This window comes from Trematomus bernacchii, unplaced genomic scaffold (assembly GCF_902827165.1).
Source record: "Trematomus bernacchii unplaced genomic scaffold, fTreBer1.1, whole genome shotgun sequence".
Lineage (NCBI taxonomy): Eukaryota > Metazoa > Chordata > Actinopteri > Perciformes > Nototheniidae > Trematomus > Trematomus bernacchii.
Genome location: NW_022987698.1, coordinates 5,534,802 through 5,557,053, shown reverse-complemented (window position 1 = coordinate 5,557,053; position 22,252 = coordinate 5,534,802). Strand labels below are relative to the sequence as shown.

The following is a 22,252-nucleotide window of genomic DNA, read 5'->3' as shown; positions in this document are numbered from 1 at the left end:
ATATAGGGGTGGAATGGGGGTTTGGGTGGAGCAATAATTAGATTACAAATGAGCTCAAGTCCTATAATAATTGAGAAAGAAGCTACTGAGCGGTCAGACGTATTTTGAGTCAAAGAGGAAATCACTGCTTTTCCTGTTGGGTCAGATCAGGACTTCCTACACTGCTACCAGGTGAGGATTTCATGTTGTTTTCTTTCATTTGCACTAAATAATTGTGATAAAGGAGCTTAACATTTAGAGATGTAACTATTAATGAAGATATACATATTAGAATACTTTTTGATTGAATGCGTTGATCTTATTTTTGTACTATAACACTTGCATAGTTTATTGAATTATAAAATGTTACCAGAATGTAATGACCTATAGCAGTGTTATCGAATGTATGTTTATACAGTTAAATACATATTTTAAAGCAGTTGGGGACACCCTTTGATGTTGAGCCTGATTGTGAGTGTAGCCTACAAAAACCTTTTATATTATATAGTGTGCTAATATCTTCTCTATGAAATTCACAATGAGTTGATATGATAAGGTGGAAGTGCTGCTGTGTTTGTGAGTATTAGTGTCTGTTACAAGGCACACAGTGGAAGCAGGCTATCACAACATCCTTCAAATTCATCTCAACGTGTTTGTATGAATGTAAAGTAAATATTGAATGACATGATAAACAAGCACACTGTTGAACAAACAGGCTGTGCTTGTTGCGAGGAGTCATACTGATTGAAAGGAGGACTTTAAACATGTCTGACGGTAAGTAACGGTTCAGTTAGATGCAATGGCAGTTGATGGCTCTCTCAGAGCGTAAAAGTCAAATATGTCTCACATACCATGAAGTGATGATTGAGAGGCAACCCTTTTTTTTAAATAAAGTTCATCGTTTTAAGACATGATAACATTGGGGGAGAGAGTATAGTATCTGTGAACCTAATAGATACAAATACCATGCAAAATACAACATTATAATTAAAAAAAAAAGCATTAAACTTGAAATGTGCCATTGTAAAATAAAAGTGTGGACAGAGGAATTCTATTTTGGAGAACCATTGGTAGAATATGTTTTGAATGTGCAGAAAGTTTCAAAAAGTCTCAAAAGAGGAGTGAAGAGTGAATCGTGTCTGTATGCTGACTTAGCAGGGATGTGTGCTGAGTAATATGAACACATATAAGTCTGAGAGCCTTTTTGCATTATATTCCATTATATTTTCATGTTTTGAATTGTCATTATTAATTACTATACATAACTAAAGAAATGTCCACGATACAAAACCTACAGCATGGTAACAACCTTTAGTTGAGGTTTGTCAGAGAACATTTGTACATACAAATTGTAGGAAAACTAACTCTCAGCCTAGTTACAGTATGTGCAGCCTTTGGATCTGATTTTCATTTCAGAGTGATGGAGAAATCCCCAAACTGCCGCTGCTCTCTCACCTCGCTGGTTGCTTTAATCGTCCTGGTCTTATTTCCTCTGATGTCTGAATGTAAGGTGGACACCTACAGATCACTGAAAGAGGTAAGACGAGATACATTCATATGATGCTCACAAAGTACGGTGAGTTATGACCTAATGCTTCACGTAAATGCAGCAGATTTTCAAAACATTTTATAGAGGAAAAGCTGGCATGCAAAATAAGTGTCTCTATAACCCAAAGCATTCATCTGGTTGCATCTTTAGAATGTATGTAATGTATTATCTTAAGTTATAGTTAATTGTATTTCACTGTACAATACTTAACCTTACATTCTGTTTTTTTCACCTGCTCTATTTTATTCAAATGTATCGTACTCTGTTTCATTTGAACTATTTTTATTTTTGTATTATTATTGTTATCTCATGTCCTTTATATAATATGTTGCAATGTTGGAGGAGCTCGGGACCTAAGATTGTCATTGCCATAACTACACTGTAGCTACTGTGCACATAACACCTTTGAATCTTGAGTCTTGTAATGTTTTGTATTTTAGGCTAAAGACGTGGACTATGACAGCTTTGTGGGTCTGATGGGGCGGAGAAGTGCTGCTCACCCAAACAGTGAGTTATGTTTTGCAGGAAACGCCTCTCTTAGCTTCTCTCGGACACTGGATTTATTTTGGCAGGTGACATAAACACCTAGATGCCAACAGTACAGATGATTAACCAGAAGGAAAAATGTGTCTGTAATGACCTCAAACTCAAACCTTAGAATGAATGTTATATCACCTTTTTTGTTTTACTCTGTATTTTTGTTATGTGTTTAGTTGTCGGTTTTATAACTTTTTGTTGGTCACGACTCTTTTTAAGATGCTATGTATTATTATTATTATAATCATTATTATATTTAACTCATTAATATAATTATAATTGGTCTTTTCCTTATCTAATGCAGGACGCATGGCGCACACTCTCGCTGATCTGGTGAATCACTGGTGAGTGGCACCTGAACATTAGTATCCTTCTGTATATCAGGTTGTTCACTGCTGACAGCACTCTGAATGTAGAGGACTTCTAAGGTGCTGATCTTGTAAAACTGGTTGATAACATTTAAATGTAGGGTATAATCCAATAGTATGAGTCGTATTCAAGTTTAAATCAAGGAAATCTACTTTCCTAAATCTCCAACATTATTAAATCATGTTCATCACATGGAAGGACTGATCCGAATCTGAAGCCAAAGGAGTCTGCTTCACAGCTGCTGATCTCTGGTCTGCTCTGTGCTACGCTTCCTGGTCAGATTAAACATACACCGTATAAACTGAGCTTCCAGTTTTTATTTCAGTGCCTACAAAGATCAAAGCCAGACACACAAGTTTGAACTGTTGTCCCACACCCTGTCACCGCTGACGTCCAGGCACTGTTTAGTTTAAAGGCTATAAGAGTTATCTGTGTTTGACAAAGAGTGACACATTTCTGTTCTTCGTGTGCAAAAGGAAAAGCGTTTCCGTGTTCCAAGGAGTATTTACAGATAAGGAGTGGTAAACAGTTCAACTCTCTACTACAGTAGGCTGAGGTAAGCGCCTCTGTTTAACACTTTCCATTCGGATAAATGAGAAAAACAAATGTATTGCTGAACCTTTTTCTGATCTCGCTCTCTCTACTCAGGTGTCAACGCTTTCGGCAGTGCGACATGTAACGCCATCTTGAAAGTCCTATATTAACCATGCATGAATTCATTTCTACTGTCACTGGAAAATTATCTGAGATGTAATATCATGTAAAGAATGTAATACAGAACAAATGTACAATAAAATATGCATTTATTTATAGTGATTAAAGTACCATTGATTGAAAATGATACCGCACACTGATCTCATGTGCTGACACACTCACAAAAAATCATTTACAAACTAAACTGTGTCGACTCAATTAAGACTCCAATAGCAACATAAATACTTTTCAAATATAAATACAGTACTGTACACCTTTCCCTTGGATACAATTTAGATGTTGAAGTAGATTGTCAAGGACTGAATGTGTTGTATCACTAGCATCAGAAACCAGAGGTGGAGGTTTGGGCACCAATCTCAAATTCTTTTAAAAAAGGAACCATTTTGAATACCATGTTGATTTGGTTTAAACTGGACAGGTCCATTTTAAAATAAAGAAAACTGAACATGCTGTGTGCTCATGTCCAGAAGGTGTGTAAACACGTACAAAAGGCATTTTGATAGGCATTAAATACCTCATACATCTTAATCTGTGAAGGACTACAAGAAGTTTAAGTGGTTAAAAACAAAAACAGCGATTATAGACACTCAAAAGTGCATTTAATTTTCTCATAAATTGACAATGTGTTCTGTTCGAATCATCGCTGCATCCTGCCTGATTCCTGAAGCCAGTTTCTGTATTTGGTAGTTGCTTTATCACACACACCCAATTTAATTCTTTGTTTGGTTACAAAGTAGTAAAGAACCTGGAAAAATAGTGTTAAATATACACAATGTACCAACTAAAAAAACTAAAGCTGGTCCACCCAAAATTGGAAAAGAAATTCACAACATTGATGAAATTAAAACAAAACATTAAAATTGTCCCTTCCAAAAAGCGGCGTCATGAACAAGTAATCGCTGGCTTGCACAAAGGCCATGCTCATTACATTGGAAGGATTCAGGGAAACTATCGTCCATCTGAAAGCATCACTCTCATCATGGTAAAGTCACAGTGCTGCTGACGGCTCATACAATCCCACATTTACAAGGCACAAGCTGATGAGTCCTTTTGGGGGAGATGAAGGGAACTGTGAAGTGTGTGTGTGTGTGTATCCACTGACGGCTTCACAGAGCACGGGTAGATAAGCGTGCAACATGGGGTTTCATTCCATAAAAGAAAGACATTTGACAAACGGCTTCCTTGTGCTGTGAAGGAGATCCAATCACCACAGATGGAATTTAGGTCAAACTAACACAAGGTCGGGAACAGACACACATCATGAACGTTTAAAATAAAATGAACATGCAGTTAGAAACAAACAAGCACCCGGATTCGTTACTTCCTTATTACTCAAAATGACACCTACATTCTGACCAGCCTGCCTTCAGTCTGACATCATCCCTCTTTGAGAAATCTTTGGCTGGCCTGTTTACATTTAGTCCTGTGGACCATTTATTTAAAACATCACGGTCACATCATGTATGTTAATTAGTAATTGAGAAATAGGAACTAAACTGCTCTTCTGTTGAAGTTAACTTTATGTCTATAGTTTGTGGGGTTTTGGGACGGGTGCCATGTGTTTTCTTGTTCCTTTGCTACAGTATAACACTTGAATGCGGCGTGAAACAAGTTTGGGAGGCAACCAATTGTGACTGTTCTGTTCCAAAGAAACTCCTTAACCTAAAAGACAAAAGGCTTGTTTGAATGATTGTACAAGGTGAGGCACTTTGATTTAAATGTAATTGAATATGTATGATAATAGCTGTCTTGTTAGCTTAAGACATAGAATTGTGTCTCATTGTCTTTGAAGGCAGATAGTTAGCAATGAGGTCAAACAACCCCAAACCAATGACTGTCTCGCTGCAGAGAGTGGCAGAACAGGTTGTCTTCGTGGGTTGCAATAGTCAAGGGTAAAACAATGGGAACAATTTTTAATGAACTGGTTTTGTGAAATACTTGGTTCCCATTCCAGGTTCACGTGGTTTAAAAAAGTGCTTTAGTAAGTTTCCAAATAAAAGCAGTTTAAAGAAAGCTATTCCAAATTTAAAAATAAAACGTTAAAAAACACTTAAAAACCAGAAAACAAAAATAAAAAGACATAAATCACCTCGTATCCCTAAGACCAGTCTTTTGTGCACAATTCACATTAAAGCAGTCCATCAGCAACGCATTCGTATGTGGGGACATTTCAAATCTAAATGGACTGTTTTTCTACCTTCGTATTAACCAGAAACATTCAGAACCCACGTCGGCCTACCTGAAAAGATCAGTTCCTTTCACGCACAGATTCAAACTGTTATTTTGCTGCTGGAGCAGCAGGAGGGACTTCCACAGCGGCAGGAGGAGGATCTGCATCCTGTTTCTTGTCAGTATTGGACGGATCGCCCCCCTCCACTATTACTTTCTCCCTGGAAAGGAGTTCTTCTTTACTTTTTGCAGCACCCAGGAGACTTGACTCTGAAAAACTGTATCCTAGCGGGACAGGGGGCTGGTAACGGTATCTGTAGCCATAGGCACGCAGGTGATATGTGTAGTACTCCATTAAATACATATGTAATGCATTTACATAGTGGAATGACACGGACACATCCGAGCAGCAGTTTGGACCCTGAGGAGGAAACAGAGAATGTGGTTATGAAAGATTATGGAGACAAATCACCACATTTATGAGCGGTGTTAAAAAGTACCTGTTAACACAATTGGTAAATATCACATTGCATATCATTTCCACACCTTCTTGAACATCAGATGTTCAAGCACTTTGAAGACCAAATTCCCACAAATACAAGTACCCAACATGTCTTGGTATGAGACACAGACCAAAGTTAATTAATGTTACAACACAGAACTTTCGAGGGTTTTAAAGCCTTGTGGTGTCTGTGTGGCTTTCATTGTTACTGTGGCTCAGACAGTTTGACCACAGAATATGCAAAGGGTAAATGACAGCATGTTTTTATCCAGATATTTCCAGTTAGAGTAAGTACAACAACAAAAAATAATCCTAGTGCTGGACGGTGAATCTCCAAAATGTCATAACATTGCACTTCAAGCAGCCACCTTTCCTCTAAAAGAACTGACAGCAGTAGCAGGAAGAGACATAAAGATAAGAGGGAAAACATGATCTGATCTCAATGTGGACAAACTGGATACACTGTACACATATTAATAAAAAGGTGTTAAAGGTAGGGTAGGTAAGTTTGAGAAACCGGCTCGAGATCGCTAGAATTTGAAAATACACAACCGGAGAAAATCTGCCACTTCCTTATAGAGCCCCTCCTCAACACACACGAAAGCGCACATGACCAATGAGGGCACGAGATAAGTTTGTGCACAGATGGAAGGCTGACAGGCAGGTAGGCCATCCAGTTATTTTAGCCGGGCTGATGATACAGTACTACGGCTTCCACAGATGACATTTTTTTATGGATTTTTTGTCAAAGCACTTAAGATATTCATTGCTATCGGGATGTTAAGAGCATTCCATGGAATATAACAAAAAGTGTATCTCGAGCCGGTTTCTCAAACTTACCTACCCTACCTTTAATGTTGTCAGGTTAAGTCATATCCAAATACAATATGGATACAATGGGTCCAGTATCCTTTCAAACATTAGTAGAACTGAAGCTGCGTCATACAAGTGTGATACCAGGTAAACAGAAAGGAGAAATTGTGCAATGTTTGCTGCACTTGCCTCAGTGATGGGGTAGTAGCAGTAGCTCCAATACCAGAAGCTCTTAGGAAACTTGGAGGTGAGGTGCTGCTCTGGGACAAATGGGTGAAATGTCTCCCTGTGTGACGAGTCTCTGGAGTCCCCTGCCAGCACCCCGACTTTCTCCATACACTGTCCCATTGCCAGGTCCTCTACAGGGGTAGTGTGAGTGCACACTTTGCTTTTAAATCCTTCGACATATCGCCGCAGAGCCTCTCTGCTCAACACATAGCCTGCTCCTCCACTCATGTAGCCCTGCTTTGTGTAGGGCTTGAATCTTCGGCCAAAGTAAATTGGCTCTTCTGGCGTGTGGTTTGCAAGAATCCACCGCAGGTTGTCTACGACTACGTAGGTGTCATCATCTGCCTTAAGGAACCAATCCGCCTCGTGGGCATGATGCTCATAGGCATAATGGAAGGCCTTGATTGTTTTCCAGTACAGTTGGTCCCGACCCTCCTTTGTATTTAAGCCCACTGTGGGGAAGTCCGGGTCATCTACAGAGCTCATGAAGATCAAAATGTTGCAGTGTCGACTCCACGTGGACTTCACATGACGAGTCTTCTTTTCCAGGTTCGTGGGTCCAGTCATCACCCAGCAAAGAATACGCACCTTTTTGTATAGCTCATCGGCCATGCTGCTGTCCTCACCTAGGAAGGAGATATACACATTAATATGCAGTTGGGGAGCTTATTTGTGAGGGGTTCTTATTACTTTAACAAAAATATTGGAGAATTCTGTCTAAATACTTTCAATCTTTAATTTCTATACAATAACAAATAGATATACAAATCAGCTTAGAAGTTTTGCTACAAGTTAAACTAGTATGTTTGTTACAGGAGTGCAGATTAGAGTATTAGTAGACTTTTTTTTTGATAACTTTAGCTGCTTCCAAAGTGCATTAACAAGAAAAATAGCAGGCCTTGTAAAAAATATATACTTTGTTGCTAGACTTTACAATAATATTGTTCTTTACTTTAGAATAATTCAGTTTTGTAATAGTATCAGAACAACTGGACAGAATGTACAGAGCAGGCTACTATACAGGCTGAGAACAAGGAAGCTCAAACCTGATAAAGTGAGTCAATATGGTTTGGCTAAAAAAAATAAAAAAAAGTCGTTGCATTATTGTACACATAAAACGTCCATGTGGCGTACCTTTATGATGAGGGTGTTTCAGGTTGAAAAGAGCAGACCTCTCCTTCTTCCATACTTTCTTATCTTCGTCATTTAACTGTAGCTGGTTGTCAAGGAATTGATCAGATTGCTGTGTTGACAACGTTTTCTCCAACCACACCTGCCGCAGAAACACGTACAGAGTGAGGGTTCCCACCGCGAAACCCGCGCAGAAGGACAGTCTGGACCCGATGGCCTTCATGCTGGACCGGTGTCTCTCTGTCAGTCGTTCAACTCGGCAGGTGCTGGGTGAGACAATGAGGGAGAAAGGCTTATACACGTCACGAGTTTCACTACAATGGCCCAACGTTGAAAACCTGAAGTCAAACCAGGTGACACGACTGGTGACAAGTATCAGGCGCCACTCCCAGTTTTTTTTATTTGTACAACTTCTGTCCTTGAGACTGCCATGTGAATATCCAAATGTCTGTGTTCTCGTGTTTGTAAAGAACTGTCTTTGTGTTTCCTCATATTCAGCTCCTCTTATGCTGTTTACCGGAATATTCTGTAGATATTGTCAAGACATGTTCGACAGACAAACTTAAAAGAAACAAACAGTTAAAAAGAAACTCACCAGTGGTATTGCAGACACCATAGCAGCTGGGGGATCTCGCAGTTACTTCATTTCAACAGGAAACATCAACTTTGAAGAGCGAAAGCTGAGCCAGGTTTTGCCTCGACGTTGCTTAGTTTTTGTATCTCTCTCCGCTCAGCTAGCCACACCAAAATGCTGCTAACAATTATCGCAGCAAGACTACCACAACGCCATATCAATAATCTTCTGGATATAAAAAAACACGACTGATAACAGCAGTTATGGCCTTCAGTTCCTGGCCTTGGTGTTATCGTTAGCTAGCTGGCTAGTCTGTTAATTGTATCGACACTGCTAACTTCACTGCTAATCCTCCCTGTCGTGTCAACATACTGTAGCGGCTAAACGTAACGGAGTTATTCATCTCACCGCGAAAACTGAAACGACTGTTAACTGGATTACCTCAGCAGTTTAAATAAACAGCCTTCAGACTAATACCAATATAAAAGTGCTCCAAAACGCTGCATAAACTACATCTAACTTATCTGACTGACTGCTGTCTAACGTCCAGTAACAAAAAGCTTCCGGTCAAGTCGCGTTATTTCAAAATAAAAGCGCAAACGTTTCCTCCAGAGAAAATCAATCAACAGCTTCGATTCATTTGTCCACATTCAATATCTTGAATATTCACCATTAAGATCACACACTTTGATAGCTGTTAACCAAACTATGACCTATAGCCAGTGATATAATAAGTACAAGTCAGTTTGTTAATATTATTGTACTCTATTACATTTCCAAAGGAAGTATTTTATATTCTTCTTCACCGCATTTTTGTGACATGTGTACCGAATTTACTGGTTGGTCTCTTTTCTTTTTGGTAGCCTACTATATATCCACCAAGCAGTATACCATTCGGCTCCATGTTGACACATGTTAAATGTGTCAAACATGAAAACTATGAAAACATGGTGTTCCTTATAGTAATATAGTCCTATTCAAGAATACAGTATTATATCTTGTCTTTTTCTGGCTCTACAAATAATGTGTGCAGCCGAAGCGTGAGGATCAAAACAACTAGTGCAGAAAATCATGTCATGAATGGCAAATCTTTGTTTGTTAGGGACAAGTTGAAGGGTTTTAAACCATTGATATTTGTACCTTTAAGTTGCATGAAGGAACTGGATCCTGCATCCCACTCTTGAACAAAGTCTGGCTCTTTGTTTTTTACTTGGCAATAACATGCAAGAGTAATCTACATTATCTGATAAGACAAATAGTCGGTTAAGAAAAGCCAATCTACTCTTGACGCTGGTTCCCTAAAGATCAAATGCCTTATTTGTGTTTGATAAAGTTTGTATTGACTTAGTTACATAGTGACCTTGAGTTTCATAAAGGAGACGCACAGTCACAAATTTAAACACAATTTACTCGGATAACTCAAGCCCCACTTCATTCGTGTTAATATACAACAAATCAAATATCATCAAAAGATCTATTCACGCAATAATTATGTACATGTTGAATTACAAGTTATCACAATTATTCACAAATTATACAAAGTCAGCCCTTAAGTACACCTTTGAAGGATCCATAGAAAAGTTTTGTGTAGATTTATTATTTTTGATACGCTGAAACTGATTGAAATTGTTTTAGTTTGCTAAATAACATTCTCATCAGAAATTAAAGTACACACTTGAAAGATCTGACCATCCTACAATCCTTTTAGTGTTTTTCTTTTGAATACCTTCAACAACCCAGGACAAATTAAAAGAAACATTTTCATTAAAGAACCTTGTTCTAGGGATATGAAGTGCCACAGCACTGTACATACACTTGTCATCTACAGTTGTGTTTAACCTAATCCCCCAAATGCAGCAACTGAAAGTAGGAAATTAACTGTGAACTCTTTAGTATTTTTCCATATCCAGACACGATCAGTAAACACTGAAATGAACAACCTGTGCATACACTCCTCCAGTTTGTTGAGGCATGCACAAATCCTCATACCTGTGTCCATTAAAGGTAAGGACTTCTTTGTCAATAGCAACTTAAAAAACTAATGTAAATTATAATTTGACTTTAAACAGTGTGCTGTTGATAACTTCAGATGGAAACGCTAACATTCAGTACAAATTAACTGAAATATAAAAAAAATATGTAGATACTGTACATCGCCATCTATCAAAACTGAATCCCATCAAAAAGGGGAAAATGCATAACTTCATTCAGTTGCACAGAATAGCTGAGATGTTGCAGTTTTATCGTGCAACATTAAAATGGTGCCTACAACAGGTGCCTATTCAAGACACAAGGACACATTTTCTGAATGTGCAAATAGGTGAGTTGACATTATCCACCAGGTTTAATAGCAGTAATTTAATCCTTTGGGCGGCTGCGCTTCAGCCGCTGTGTAGTTTTCCACAAGAGTTCACCTACACAAAAGGTGCACTGAATGATCTCATACGTCCACGTCGTCTGAGTCAGTGGTGCTGGATGACTGGGACTCCTCCTGGGACTCTCCCCACACAAACCTATAGTTGTTCTCCAACTCCTGCTGCCTCTTCTGCTCTTTGTAAACCTCTTCTGTGCCTCCAGTCTGTAAGATGGGTGGAAAACATGCTTTCAAAAACAACCACAGCCCTACCGACTGAATGCTGAAAATAATTACCTAGCTTACTCTACAGCACATAACTGCTGGTAAACACAGAATTTCAGAGCATAATTCTCTAAAATAAGGTTTTAAATTAACACCAAAAAAGTAATTATCACTTCTTAAATTACCAGGAGATTTATGAGGAGCTCCCTGAAGGACTTAGTATCTTCTTCAGTCAGCCACTGATCACCTGCGTCCTCTGCATTTTTTCGTGTCAAGATTTTCACCTCGATTTTACCTGATAGAAAAAAACAGGGGGGAAGGCAGGCTTTCCAGTCAAACAAACATACTTATAAGTGGCTCAAATTTGAGAAAAAAAACAATAAATCATAATGAAGAATGGCACAAACACAACAGTGGATGAAAAAGAAAGGACACAGATGGACCCAACTTTGTATTTCCCTTTGTCTCTAGATAAGCTTCAGCTACCTGATGTCAGCTATTTCCCGCTACTACGATCTTTAATGTTGCTGTTCTTAAATTAAGAACCTTTAGTGTTCACATCTTTTATCATGATCTTCATAAAAGCATGCGTTTGCTGCCAGCATGAACAATTAAGGACCCCTTTCAGGTTTTAAGCATGATGTTAAGCATCTTCTTAACAGCTTAATTTTGTAAAAACATAGATCCGACAGTTGTTGTTTTTTTAAGAATACAAAAGTACAGAAATACTATGTGCTCAAGATAACAGATGGAAGAGAGAAAAGACCGTGAGTGTTTCGGGCACTCCCCCCTCATACCTTCTGCCTTCAGTCCTGCTTTCTCTAGCTGTTCTTTAACCACGTCCTTTATGTGCTGCCACTGCGGGTCTCCTTCGCCCATCTCCTGAACTTTGACCTCCCCATCAGGGCTGCTGCCCGTCTTATACTTAGTAATTTTGATCTTAACATGGTCGTCATCCGCTTGGTCTGGGTTGACGAGACAGAAAGAGGGACAAACAACACAGTTCACCTCAAAATCCCATCAGCAGGGCCACAGGATGGAGGAGGTAAGAGCCAAGAATGTGTAATCTAAACATTTTTGAACCGTCATAGATTTATAATTCTGTGATAGTTTATCAATTTGGATGTAATCACTGATTGAAATCACCCACATATACATCAATGGCAGCAGAGAAAAGACCACTAACTATGCTAACAAATAATAATCTGACAACATAAATTCTCTGTGAATCATACTAACTCCATGTGTGCGTATATTTTTGGATGGAAGATCACAACAAACAACTACAGTACATGTGAATGAAACATGAGGAGGATGGAGACAGTGTGTACAGATGTGAACATGAGCCAATAAGGGCAGGAGGCCGGGTTACCTGGCTGTTTTGGGGCCAGGCTGGGGCTTCCCCTGGTGGGGTCGCTGGCTCTTTGACCTCCAGCTGTTTGCTGCTCTGGATCCTGCACCTCTTTCTCTTCCAAATGGTCAAGTAACTTGTCCAGCGTCGTCTCCAGTGTCTGTGTAGCTTGAGTTCGATCAAATTCCCCTTTAAGACCATCTGTCTCTAATTCCTGCTGAGCCTATAACACAGGAGAAAGCCAATCATGTCGGAGTATTGGTAAGTCGTGGTGGCAGATTTGGCTTATAACATGTTAATATTGTTCTCTTAACATCAATCTTGGTGTTAACATTTCATATTGTCTCTAGTGGGAAACCTCATTAATGATGTTGTCAAAATCCTTCTGCATTTCCTCCTTTATCTCTTCAATCTTTTCAGAGGGCACTGAGAGCTCCGCAATCTCATCCTCGAAGTCCTGTAGCAAGTGTTCATCCTCATCTTTCTTATCCTCGCCCAGCTTCTCGGTTACCCTGCTGCTCTCTGCCGGGTTCTCTCCTTGACTTTTGGCTTGATGTTGTGCTTTCTAAAAAGAAGAACATTATTGATTTGAAAAACCCGTGATCAGGGGCCTCATTTATAAAGCTTTGCGTAGGATTCACGTGGGAAGGTTGCTTACGTAGGACAAAGAAAATAAATACGCAAACATATTCCTTTTTATAAAACACTGCGCACGCACGTCCTACGCCGGTTTCCCTTTATAAATCACAATCAACTCGAAATGCGGCGCAGCTTTTGCGGGCTTCACGTAACGCCCATATTTGCCTATAAATAGTCAAAGAAAACGCCCCGTATTAATATTCCTTTTGACTGACTGCATGAAGAAGATCGCAGGAAATTACGACAGAACAGCTAAAAACGACATTTCACACCGAGTCAGATTTTGGTTCTTTTGGGAAGGTCGAGACAAATCACATTGTTTGGTGGATGCAGTTTGAACCAGAGTAGCAGCATGGAGGAAATAAGTTAATGACAAAATACACATAGCCTTCCTCAGGCAGTGTGTCAGTGTGTTTGTGCCGGGGACAGGAGACACCCCCCATGATGAGAAACTGTAAGAAATTATTGAGGAATCCCTCCGGAGTGGAGTCATGATGACTGGATCTACATTTTTATTTTTTATTTGGTGGTTTGTGTTCCAGCTGTCGATCAGCTGTGCGCAGCGTCTCCACTGCAACCCCCCCGCAGTAACTCTATATCCACCAGTTAAAGGAAATACAACTAATGTGTTGTGTTATATTAGCTGTACAATTTACCAAATATGGTGTTCTTAGTTTCCATACCTCCTGTGTTTTACGAGCGACTTATCAAGTATTGGCGAACGGCATAAAACATGATTAAACGTGATAGTATAAACCATGCTCGTATCTATACAACCTAGAGAAAAGCTAAACGGCGTCAGTTTAAAGTAATTCTGTCCTTCTACGTACCGCATCATTTATGAGAATACATTTCTTAATTAACAAGAGAACATAATCGAGAGGTGATCAATAACATTTCCACATTTATTTATTTCTCCAAGTTATGTTTTTGTGTGCACTGAGGAGTCTCAAACTGGCGTTTGTTTAATCATTTTAAGATTGGCTTTAAACAATTTGTGAAAATGAATTCTTCATATGATAAATGAGAGGTAACATTTTATTTATGGTATTATTTCCACATATTTCTCTCCATTCTTCCTTCTGCCAACAGTGTCGCAGTTTCTCGTTTCTCCCGTTTGTGTGCGTACCGCGTACGGATGGGTCCGAGTGTGCGTGGAGGACCGCACATTTTCCCGTCAAGTTTGTTTTTTATAAATTGCAAAGATTGCTTAGAAACTGGCGTATGCCATCTTTTGAGCATACGCCACGTTTATAAATGAGGCCCCAGGTGAGTAGTGATGTTTTAATCTGGGTACGTACTGACCTTCCTGTTACTCTCTTTGAGATGTTGGACAAATTTCATCAGGTCTGCTGGGTCAGTAATGATTTTAAAGTTGAATTTTTCGACTGAAAGAGACAAAAGTGAAGAGAGAAAAGTCAAACACTGAAAAACCACACACAGAAGAAGTGTTATTCAAAAGAACTTCATTTGGACTTGTGATCATTCTGAAATAACAGACTCATCAAACACATTCAAATATATTTTTGTTTAAAGCTCTCAAAAGCAATGACTAGTTATCACTAATGGCATTTATCGTTCGTGTGTGTGTGTGTGTGTGTGTGTGTGTGTATAATAGAGAAGTGGAGACCGAAAAATTAAAGTAGCACCTTCATCACCCTCATCTATGACTTCATTGTCTGTAAATGAGTTATAGTCGTCATCTGCTGCCTGTGTGTAGAAAACAAAATAAATGGGGTTAGAATTATGGAGTGGGGAGATGAAGTGACCTACACCCTCTAGTGGTTGAGCTCAGGTTGGAGGAAAAATGACCTGTAAATTAAAGAAAAATATCATGTCAACCACGTTAAGTGGATTCACACATCATTCATTGAAAATGCATCAACTATGTGTCAATTTTAAACATTTACTCCAATAAAATGAGATTTAAAAATATCCTGAGGATTATCCATAGAAGATAAGCAGTGTTTTGACATTGTGAACATGATAAGGCTAGCTAGGTCTTTTATTAAGCATCATTCAAAAAAGGACTACTGACTCTAAAGCTGTATTTCTTTACCTTGTCCTGTTGGGACTCTGTTGTTTTTGAACTCCCAGGCTTTGAAACTCCCTCCCAGAAGTCAGAATCTTCTGCCTCCTCTGACCCGGCCTCCTCAGATAAACCAGCAGTATCTGTTTCAATATAAAAGCACACACAAGGTTTACATTTCTCAAGACAGAAATACAAATGCAGTGCTTAATTTTCTGTTGTTAATTGACATAATACTAAAATACTTTTGATTGTATTTTGCCTCTTGTGTAAAGAAAAGAAAACCTGTATTGTCTGACGGGCCCAGGTCATCACTTGGTGCAGGTGATGTCTCCTCTGCTGTTACCTCCACTGCTCCATCTGCCCCTTCATTAGCAGCTAACATCTCATCGAGAGTCCTCAGCTCCTCTGAGATCTGCTCCACTTTACGCTTTGTGTCCGCTGGGAACCGACAGAGGGAAACAGGAAGGAGGAGAAGAAAGAGCAATCATGTCACACATTTTAAAATTAGACAGTTGAAGATTTTCTATATCAAACACCTTTTATCCACAAATGTAAGTTGAACATCTTACTTATTTCTTATATTTCTATATCACACCAGCATCACACTGTTAAATACTCCTTTCCCACATTATATCCTGCTCCAACACATTAAAGAATGAAAGCAAAACGTTCACTATATGCTGCGTCACTGGCCCCCTCATTTTTGTCAACTCACAGACTTGAGCCTTGACGTAGTCCATGTACTGCTGGGCGCTCAGAGCTGGCTGGCACACAATGCCCTGGGGCTTGGCAGTGGACGGAGGCCGCAGGAACGGATGCTGGCAGGTACGACTGGTGTGAACTGTCAGAACATAGCGGCACGACTGAGGCTCGTCCACTCGGGCGATGTAGTCATTAGAGCCTTCTTCACACACAAACTGGGAAAAATGAAGTCAAATGAATGAGTTGTGTTTAGGAACATCACCTGGTACAACATGAATCATTTTCAATGGGGTTAGAGTTTCTGTGAATCTTGTGTGTGGACTTCTACCTCATTGATACTTTATGATCACCCAAAGGTTCTTAGAAACTAATTCATTAAGTATATCCAGAATTGTTTTTGTTGTTGCCATGGCTCAATCTTAAAAAGTCTCTATTAAAACACGTGTGATTTTATTACAGAAACATTGATGAGCTTTGGAGGAATGTGTTTGGTGTCCTGAAAAATAATACACAGAAAGATCATTCATGTGTACACAATTGATCTTAACGATTATCATAGCCTAATTCTATACCAAATAATTTTGAGTCACAGTAAACGGCAACCAGGCTTTAATTACTTTAGCTATTGGTTCAGAAAGTAAAAACAATGAATACTGGAGTAACAGATACATTTTCTGAGTTTCTGAGATTATTTTTCTTTTTCTCTGCTTCAAAACATGTTGCTTTTTGTTTATATTATGTACTTGTGATTTTTCTCTTAAGTTAGTTGATAAATAATTATCCATACTCATGTCAGTGTCATATCAGCCTTATGCACACCACTTCAAATACAGTTTTAGCCAAAGCAGAAGGGCACACATCTATCCTGGATTCAAAGGTCTCACCCGGACTTCAGTCTCTCTTGGAATTCCAATGAGGTCACACTTTGAGCCATTTCTATAGGACTGGCTGTGGTAGCGCTTCAGCCTGTGCTGTTTTGAGGCCTGGGAAACAGAAATGATCATGATAAGACAAAATGTGATGCTTCTGATGTTCTTGCACTTCCAATGATTCACAGAAAGTCATCATTACTGAAACCTGTTAAATCACCAAACACATTATTTGAAGGGCAGGGTTGCATCTGCAGCTCTTTGAATTACAAATCACCAGCAGAAGATAAGCACTCCTTAGACATGCAAATGTTTAGCAAATACAATAGTGATTTTATCTTTTTGTCTGTAGCTTAAAGATGGAGGATGATGAGTAATGACCATGTATTTGGTTGGAAAACAGAGAAAAACTCTTCCTTTCTTACAAAAGAGGGCAGGGACTCATCCATTATGTGATGGGAAAATGTTAAATGAACACCCGAGACAGTTGCATGTGGCAGTTTCCAGTAACCACCACAACATAGGGTTAAACTCATATAATGTAGGGCTATCCTTGACCTTAGAAATTCTTATTCAACTAAAAATACGATAGTTGATCAATTGATAAGTGTCCCCGTAAAAAAAATCCTCGAAAGCACAACTTTAAACCTGTGTTCACCAGAGAGGTGCTTATAGATCATTTAGTCTAAAAAGCTGAAGGCCATTTAATCATGCATCTGCTATTTAAATGTAAACGAGAAATCAATTTTAAAAACCACCACAACATTAAGGCAACTTTACCTTTGCTGTTTCATTGCTCCAATCAAATTCAGATTCATAATGACCCAGGAAGAGAATGTCCCCTTTGATTTCTGTGTCTGAGGGGAGAAGAACAACAGCCGTCAAAGCGATTCTTGTGAAACACAGATAAAAAACCATCAAGGTAAGCTCTTACCTTCAAGGTGGTACTGTCTGATATGCCGACCATGGCAGAACTCATACGTCCACCAGTCCTTCGTCTGCAGCAAAACAAAGACAGCAACGGTTTAATAAACAGTGATTAACAGACATATTTTCCTTTTCATTTAACTTGCCCAGCGTCATCTACAGTATAATCGTTAATGCTATAACAATTTGACATACTCTAACAACTTGTACTGGTGTTTACAACATACTTTCTAAATGTGTTGACTTGTAAGCTAAGTCAATTTTGATTGCTGATTAAAAATGTATATGTCAGGATGGACGAGGACTATTAAGCTAGTGTGTGTTTGTGTTGAAATGATAAAGTCAAGTTGTATGTTTAAAATACGTACAAAATACTGTATCCTCTCAATGCAAGCGCACTAGACAGCTATTTTATATCAACAACTGTACTGTTTAAACAATTACAGGCTGTATTAAGTTCCTGTTGTATTGATACATCAGGGTTTCCCAAGGGAGAAGAGTCAGCAGATGCATATAGCCTGATCAGCACTTTAGTCATAAGAACATCAGCCACGGGTGTAAACAAAACAATAAAGGGTTTTGGTATGTGAAACATCAACTCTTGTTTTTTTCATGACATCTATTATTTTAACTTATTACTTAAAATGAGGCTCTAAATGATATACTGTCTCCAACACAATCACAGTCACAATGACATGGGTAGTAACAGTAGTGGCTTGTTTTAACGCAGCCAGACACAAGTATCTTATGAGGTGTTAAGGAGAGTATGTTATTGGGAAGTGGTTTGAGGAACTAATTCATATCCTGCCAGCAACCTGCTTTTTTTAAGCCTAATTTGTTTTGGAACAAAGACTTGGTTCCCTACAGTCACAATAGACAGGAAGGCTTGTTAACAAAAAACAGACCGCTTAATTTCCAGTGCTCAATACCCATGAGTAAAGGGGTGTTTCTCAATCGCGAGTAAAGCTGCTTCAGAGCCACTATTTCAAGCATACTACGTCATCGAGTGCCGCCGAAGTACTGTTCCAATCTCCAGCATACTTGGAAATCTACCGAGCCCGGGGTACTTCGATTGGAGAAATATCGAGGCTGCACATGAGTAGACTCCGCGGTCTTAAAATCCCCACAATGCTTTGCGCACGGACCAATTTCCCCAAATCTGTGGCGGAAGATGTATGGCGGGGCCTTGCTAGCGTGTTCCACACTTCGTTTTCCGAATGCCAGGAAGTATTCTTGACTCGCTTCTGAAGCAAGATGCTCGGCAGACATGTGCTACCAAGCAAGCGTACTCGAGATTGAGAAACACCCAAAGAATCCAAGAACTGAACACAGTTGTGTAATCTTAAGTTTCCATTTTGTTCCTACAGCAGGATCTGTGGTAGGAACCTTAACTAAACTCTAGAAATTAAACAGTGAAAACATTAATCAGCACAAGATAAACTTACTTGTGTAGCTGATAATGATTTATAAATCCAATCCAATCCAACTTTATTTATAAAGCACTTTAAAACCTCCAGACCAAAGTGCTGTACAGAGAGATACATAAAATATAAAATCACACAGCTCAGCTCACAAAACATAAAAATAAGTATAAAATCACATAAAAGATACGAAACACAAAACAAACGTAACAATTACAAAATAAAAACAACCATATAGTACAAACAATAGACCACTGAAAGCAAATAAAAGCAACAATCTACTTGGTTCCGAATGCTAAGGAGAAGAGGTGGGTTTTAAGATGGGATTTAAAAACAGCCGGGTTGTTTCTCAATCTCGAGTACGCTTGCTTGGTAGCACATGTCTGCCGAGCATCTTGCTTCAGAAGCGAGTCAAGAATACTTCCTGGCATTCAGAAAACGAAGTGTGGAACACGCTAGCAAGTGTGCAGGTGTGCGTCATATGAGAGGCCCCGCCTTACATCTTCCGCCACAGATTTGGGGAAATTGGTCCGTGCGCAAAGCATTGTGGGGATTTAAAGACCGCGGAGTCTACTCATGTGCAGCCTCGATATTTCTCCAAACGGAGTACGCCGGGCTCGGTAGATTTCCAAGTATGCTGGAGATTGGAACAGTACTTCGGCGGCACTCGATGACGTAGTATGCTTGAAATAGTGGCTCTGAAGCAGCTTTACTCGCGATTGAGAAACACCCACAGTGTGGGAGCCTGTCTGATTAGCAAGGGCAGGTCGTTCCACAGTTTAGGGGCGGCAGCAGAGAATGCACGGTCCCCTCTGCGCTTAGACTTGTTTTTGGCACCCTCAGGAGCAACTGATCAGCTGACCTGAGAGTGCGAGTGGGCGTGTAGCTGTGTAACAGCTCAGCGAGGTAGGGCTTTAAAAGTAAATAAAAGAGTTTTAAACTGAATCCTCGAAAGAACGGGCAGCCAGTGGAGTGAAGATATAAATCAAGTAAATTGTGTAAAAGGTGCCATACAGAGAAGCAACTCAGTGCAATGAGTAAGAGGAATGTGGTTGTCCTGGAAAGACCACATGTATGAATATGACTTAGTTTTAGTGGCTGTGTTCAGACTTTGTATCCAGATATATCAGGATTGTGTTAACAGCAAATCCAATTGTGACTGGTTGATGTCAACACCAATTGCATTATCCAGAGGAAACTACAAGCACTTAACAGATTTATGTTCTGCCATACACTTGGATATAAGGACTGTGTTTTCTCAATGTTATCTTGAGTTGAGTATTGACAGGAAAACCCAGTTGGAATTGTATGGCATTTATTTTCCTTGTATGTTGAATTACATGCTGAAAGTTGACAGAAGTTGTAATAAAAAGGTTTATCTGGTGTACAGTATGTATGGGTTGGTGGTTTTTATTGTCAAAATTAATTGTACAGACTCTACCTTTTTATGCTGTATGCTTCTTTGTTCTTGCAGAAAGTTGTGAATGGATGTGCACAATATCCACATTCTTTACACCAGGACAGCTACATTTATTTGTTTAAAATAAATCTGCTGGTTATCTTTTAGATTAATTGTTGGTTGCTCATAAAATGTCAGAACAAAGTTACCAAATTGATGTCTTTAAATTACATGTTTTCAAAAATATTGGTCATTATTTTCTGTTATCAAATAGTTGACCAATTGTTTAAATTCTTATACAAACAAACTATCTTTCATACTGCAGAGAATATACTACACATACACAATTTACACCATCAACTATGGATTGAGTGATCAGAATTGTGTGGAAGTGTTTTGGCTCAGTCACACATTAGTCTTCCTTAAAAAGCCAACATACATAAAAGTGAAAGTCGTAGTCAGTGTCTTACATCAAAGACAGCTCTATCTCAGATGGATACAAGTTTGAATTAGTTTCTAAACAGCATATGCATTTGATTATTGGATCCCCCAGATAAGCAGTAGAGAACTAACCTTCACCAGACACTGGGCACTGTGCATTGGACTGAGTAGTTCCGGGATGTCCGGCCCAGTGTACCCCTGTGATTCCGACTCAGAGGCTGAGTCCTGGTGGAACCGGACGGCCTGGGCTGGAAGTCGACACTCATACAGCTGCTTGTACTTACTGGACACCATCATCACCTCCTCTGCCTTGGTCTGAAGGAGAAACACTGTCAGCTGCAGCTTCTTCAAGTGTGGCAATGGCATACATTTGCACCTTATCCTATGAACTACCTTGTTTTGAGACTGTCTTCGTGGTTAGTCTTTCATAATGTAAAGATGTTGCAACTAGCTGAGTGTGTGGGATGTTGTGTTGTGACAGCTGTCAACAATGGTTGCTGCGTAGCTCTCATAGAAATACCTTCAGAATGTACGTTTTCTCCTACATTTAATGTGTACAACTTAAAGACAATTTCTCAACTAGCTAAGACACAGGTTATTCAATACTCGCACTAGTAACATTAAAGGAAGATATTGTACGAAAGCTAACCTACTTTATGGCTAGCAAGCTAACGGTTGGTTACCTTCCCCAAGTACCCTCACTCACCTGCCCCAACATGACGGGATCGGGAAGAATTTGAATCCCATATTTCATCTCATTCAGCTCTTCTAGATTCAAGAAGGCTGGGACACATAGTGGACAAATCAACAAGAAAACATACAATCTGTTTAGCCACCGTACCAAGGAAGCAGCCATGATAGACTCTCTCATCATGCCCCCATTAGTCTGACAGAAACAAAACACAGAACGCCTGACTTGGTAGCTGCTGATTGGTCGAGATGAGACGTGCTGCTCTGCCATTGGATAGTTTGCATGTCAGTCAATAGTTGAGTGTCCAGGGGTGAGCTTAGTTTACAACACCGGTACAGAGTGAATGGGCGGCGCCTCCACATTTGTGACACAAAAATCACTGCCAACGTTTGTCTTTTCACAATATAAACTCACACATTGGTACAGTCTAGACACCATTGGGCTTCCGTTGGGCTAATGACGCATCACGAGCCAATTTAGCTAAATTACATTTATGCGGATTATTTTTTTATAGTAACAACACTCTACTGTATTCTAATATTTAAAAACGAAAATGTTATATTAGGTTTGGATATACATATATATTAATAATAACTAAAAACTCCTTCTCCACATTTTATTACCTTGATATTTGAAC

At 39.3% G+C, this 22,252-nt stretch overlaps 2 protein-coding genes across 2 annotated transcripts; both read right to left on the bottom strand.

The window, feature by feature from the left end:
* Nucleotides 1–3,220: 3,220 nt before the first annotated feature.
* c1galt1b (core 1 synthase, glycoprotein-N-acetylgalactosamine 3-beta-galactosyltransferase, 1b) lies at nt 3,221–9,114 on the bottom strand. Its single transcript, XM_034138864.1, has 4 exons — nt 8,587–9,114; nt 7,995–8,257; nt 6,822–7,486; nt 3,221–5,738 (listed from the first exon to the last, which is right to left on the bottom strand). Exons 2-4 carry the CDS (start codon nt 8,212–8,214, stop codon nt 5,427–5,429), a joined length of 1,197 nt encoding a protein of 398 aa, XP_033994755.1. The 5' UTR covers nt 8,215–8,257; nt 8,587–9,114; the 3' UTR covers nt 3,221–5,426.
* An 840-nt stretch (nt 9,115–9,954) lies between these two features.
* On the bottom strand, nt 9,955–21,827 carry os9 (OS9 endoplasmic reticulum lectin). Its single transcript, XM_034139117.1, has 15 exons — nt 21,631–21,827; nt 21,057–21,239; nt 17,671–17,734; nt 17,517–17,593; nt 16,752–16,850; nt 15,881–16,082; nt 15,448–15,603; nt 15,193–15,305; nt 14,783–14,843; nt 14,439–14,521; nt 12,853–13,059; nt 12,516–12,717; nt 11,941–12,108; nt 11,329–11,438; nt 9,955–11,143 (listed from the first exon to the last, which is right to left on the bottom strand). The coding sequence occupies exons 1-15, from the start codon at nt 21,796–21,798 to the stop codon at nt 11,006–11,008; spliced, it is 2,031 nt and encodes a 676-aa protein (XP_033995008.1). The 5' UTR covers nt 21,799–21,827; the 3' UTR covers nt 9,955–11,005.
* Nucleotides 21,828–22,252: the final 425 nt, after the last annotated feature.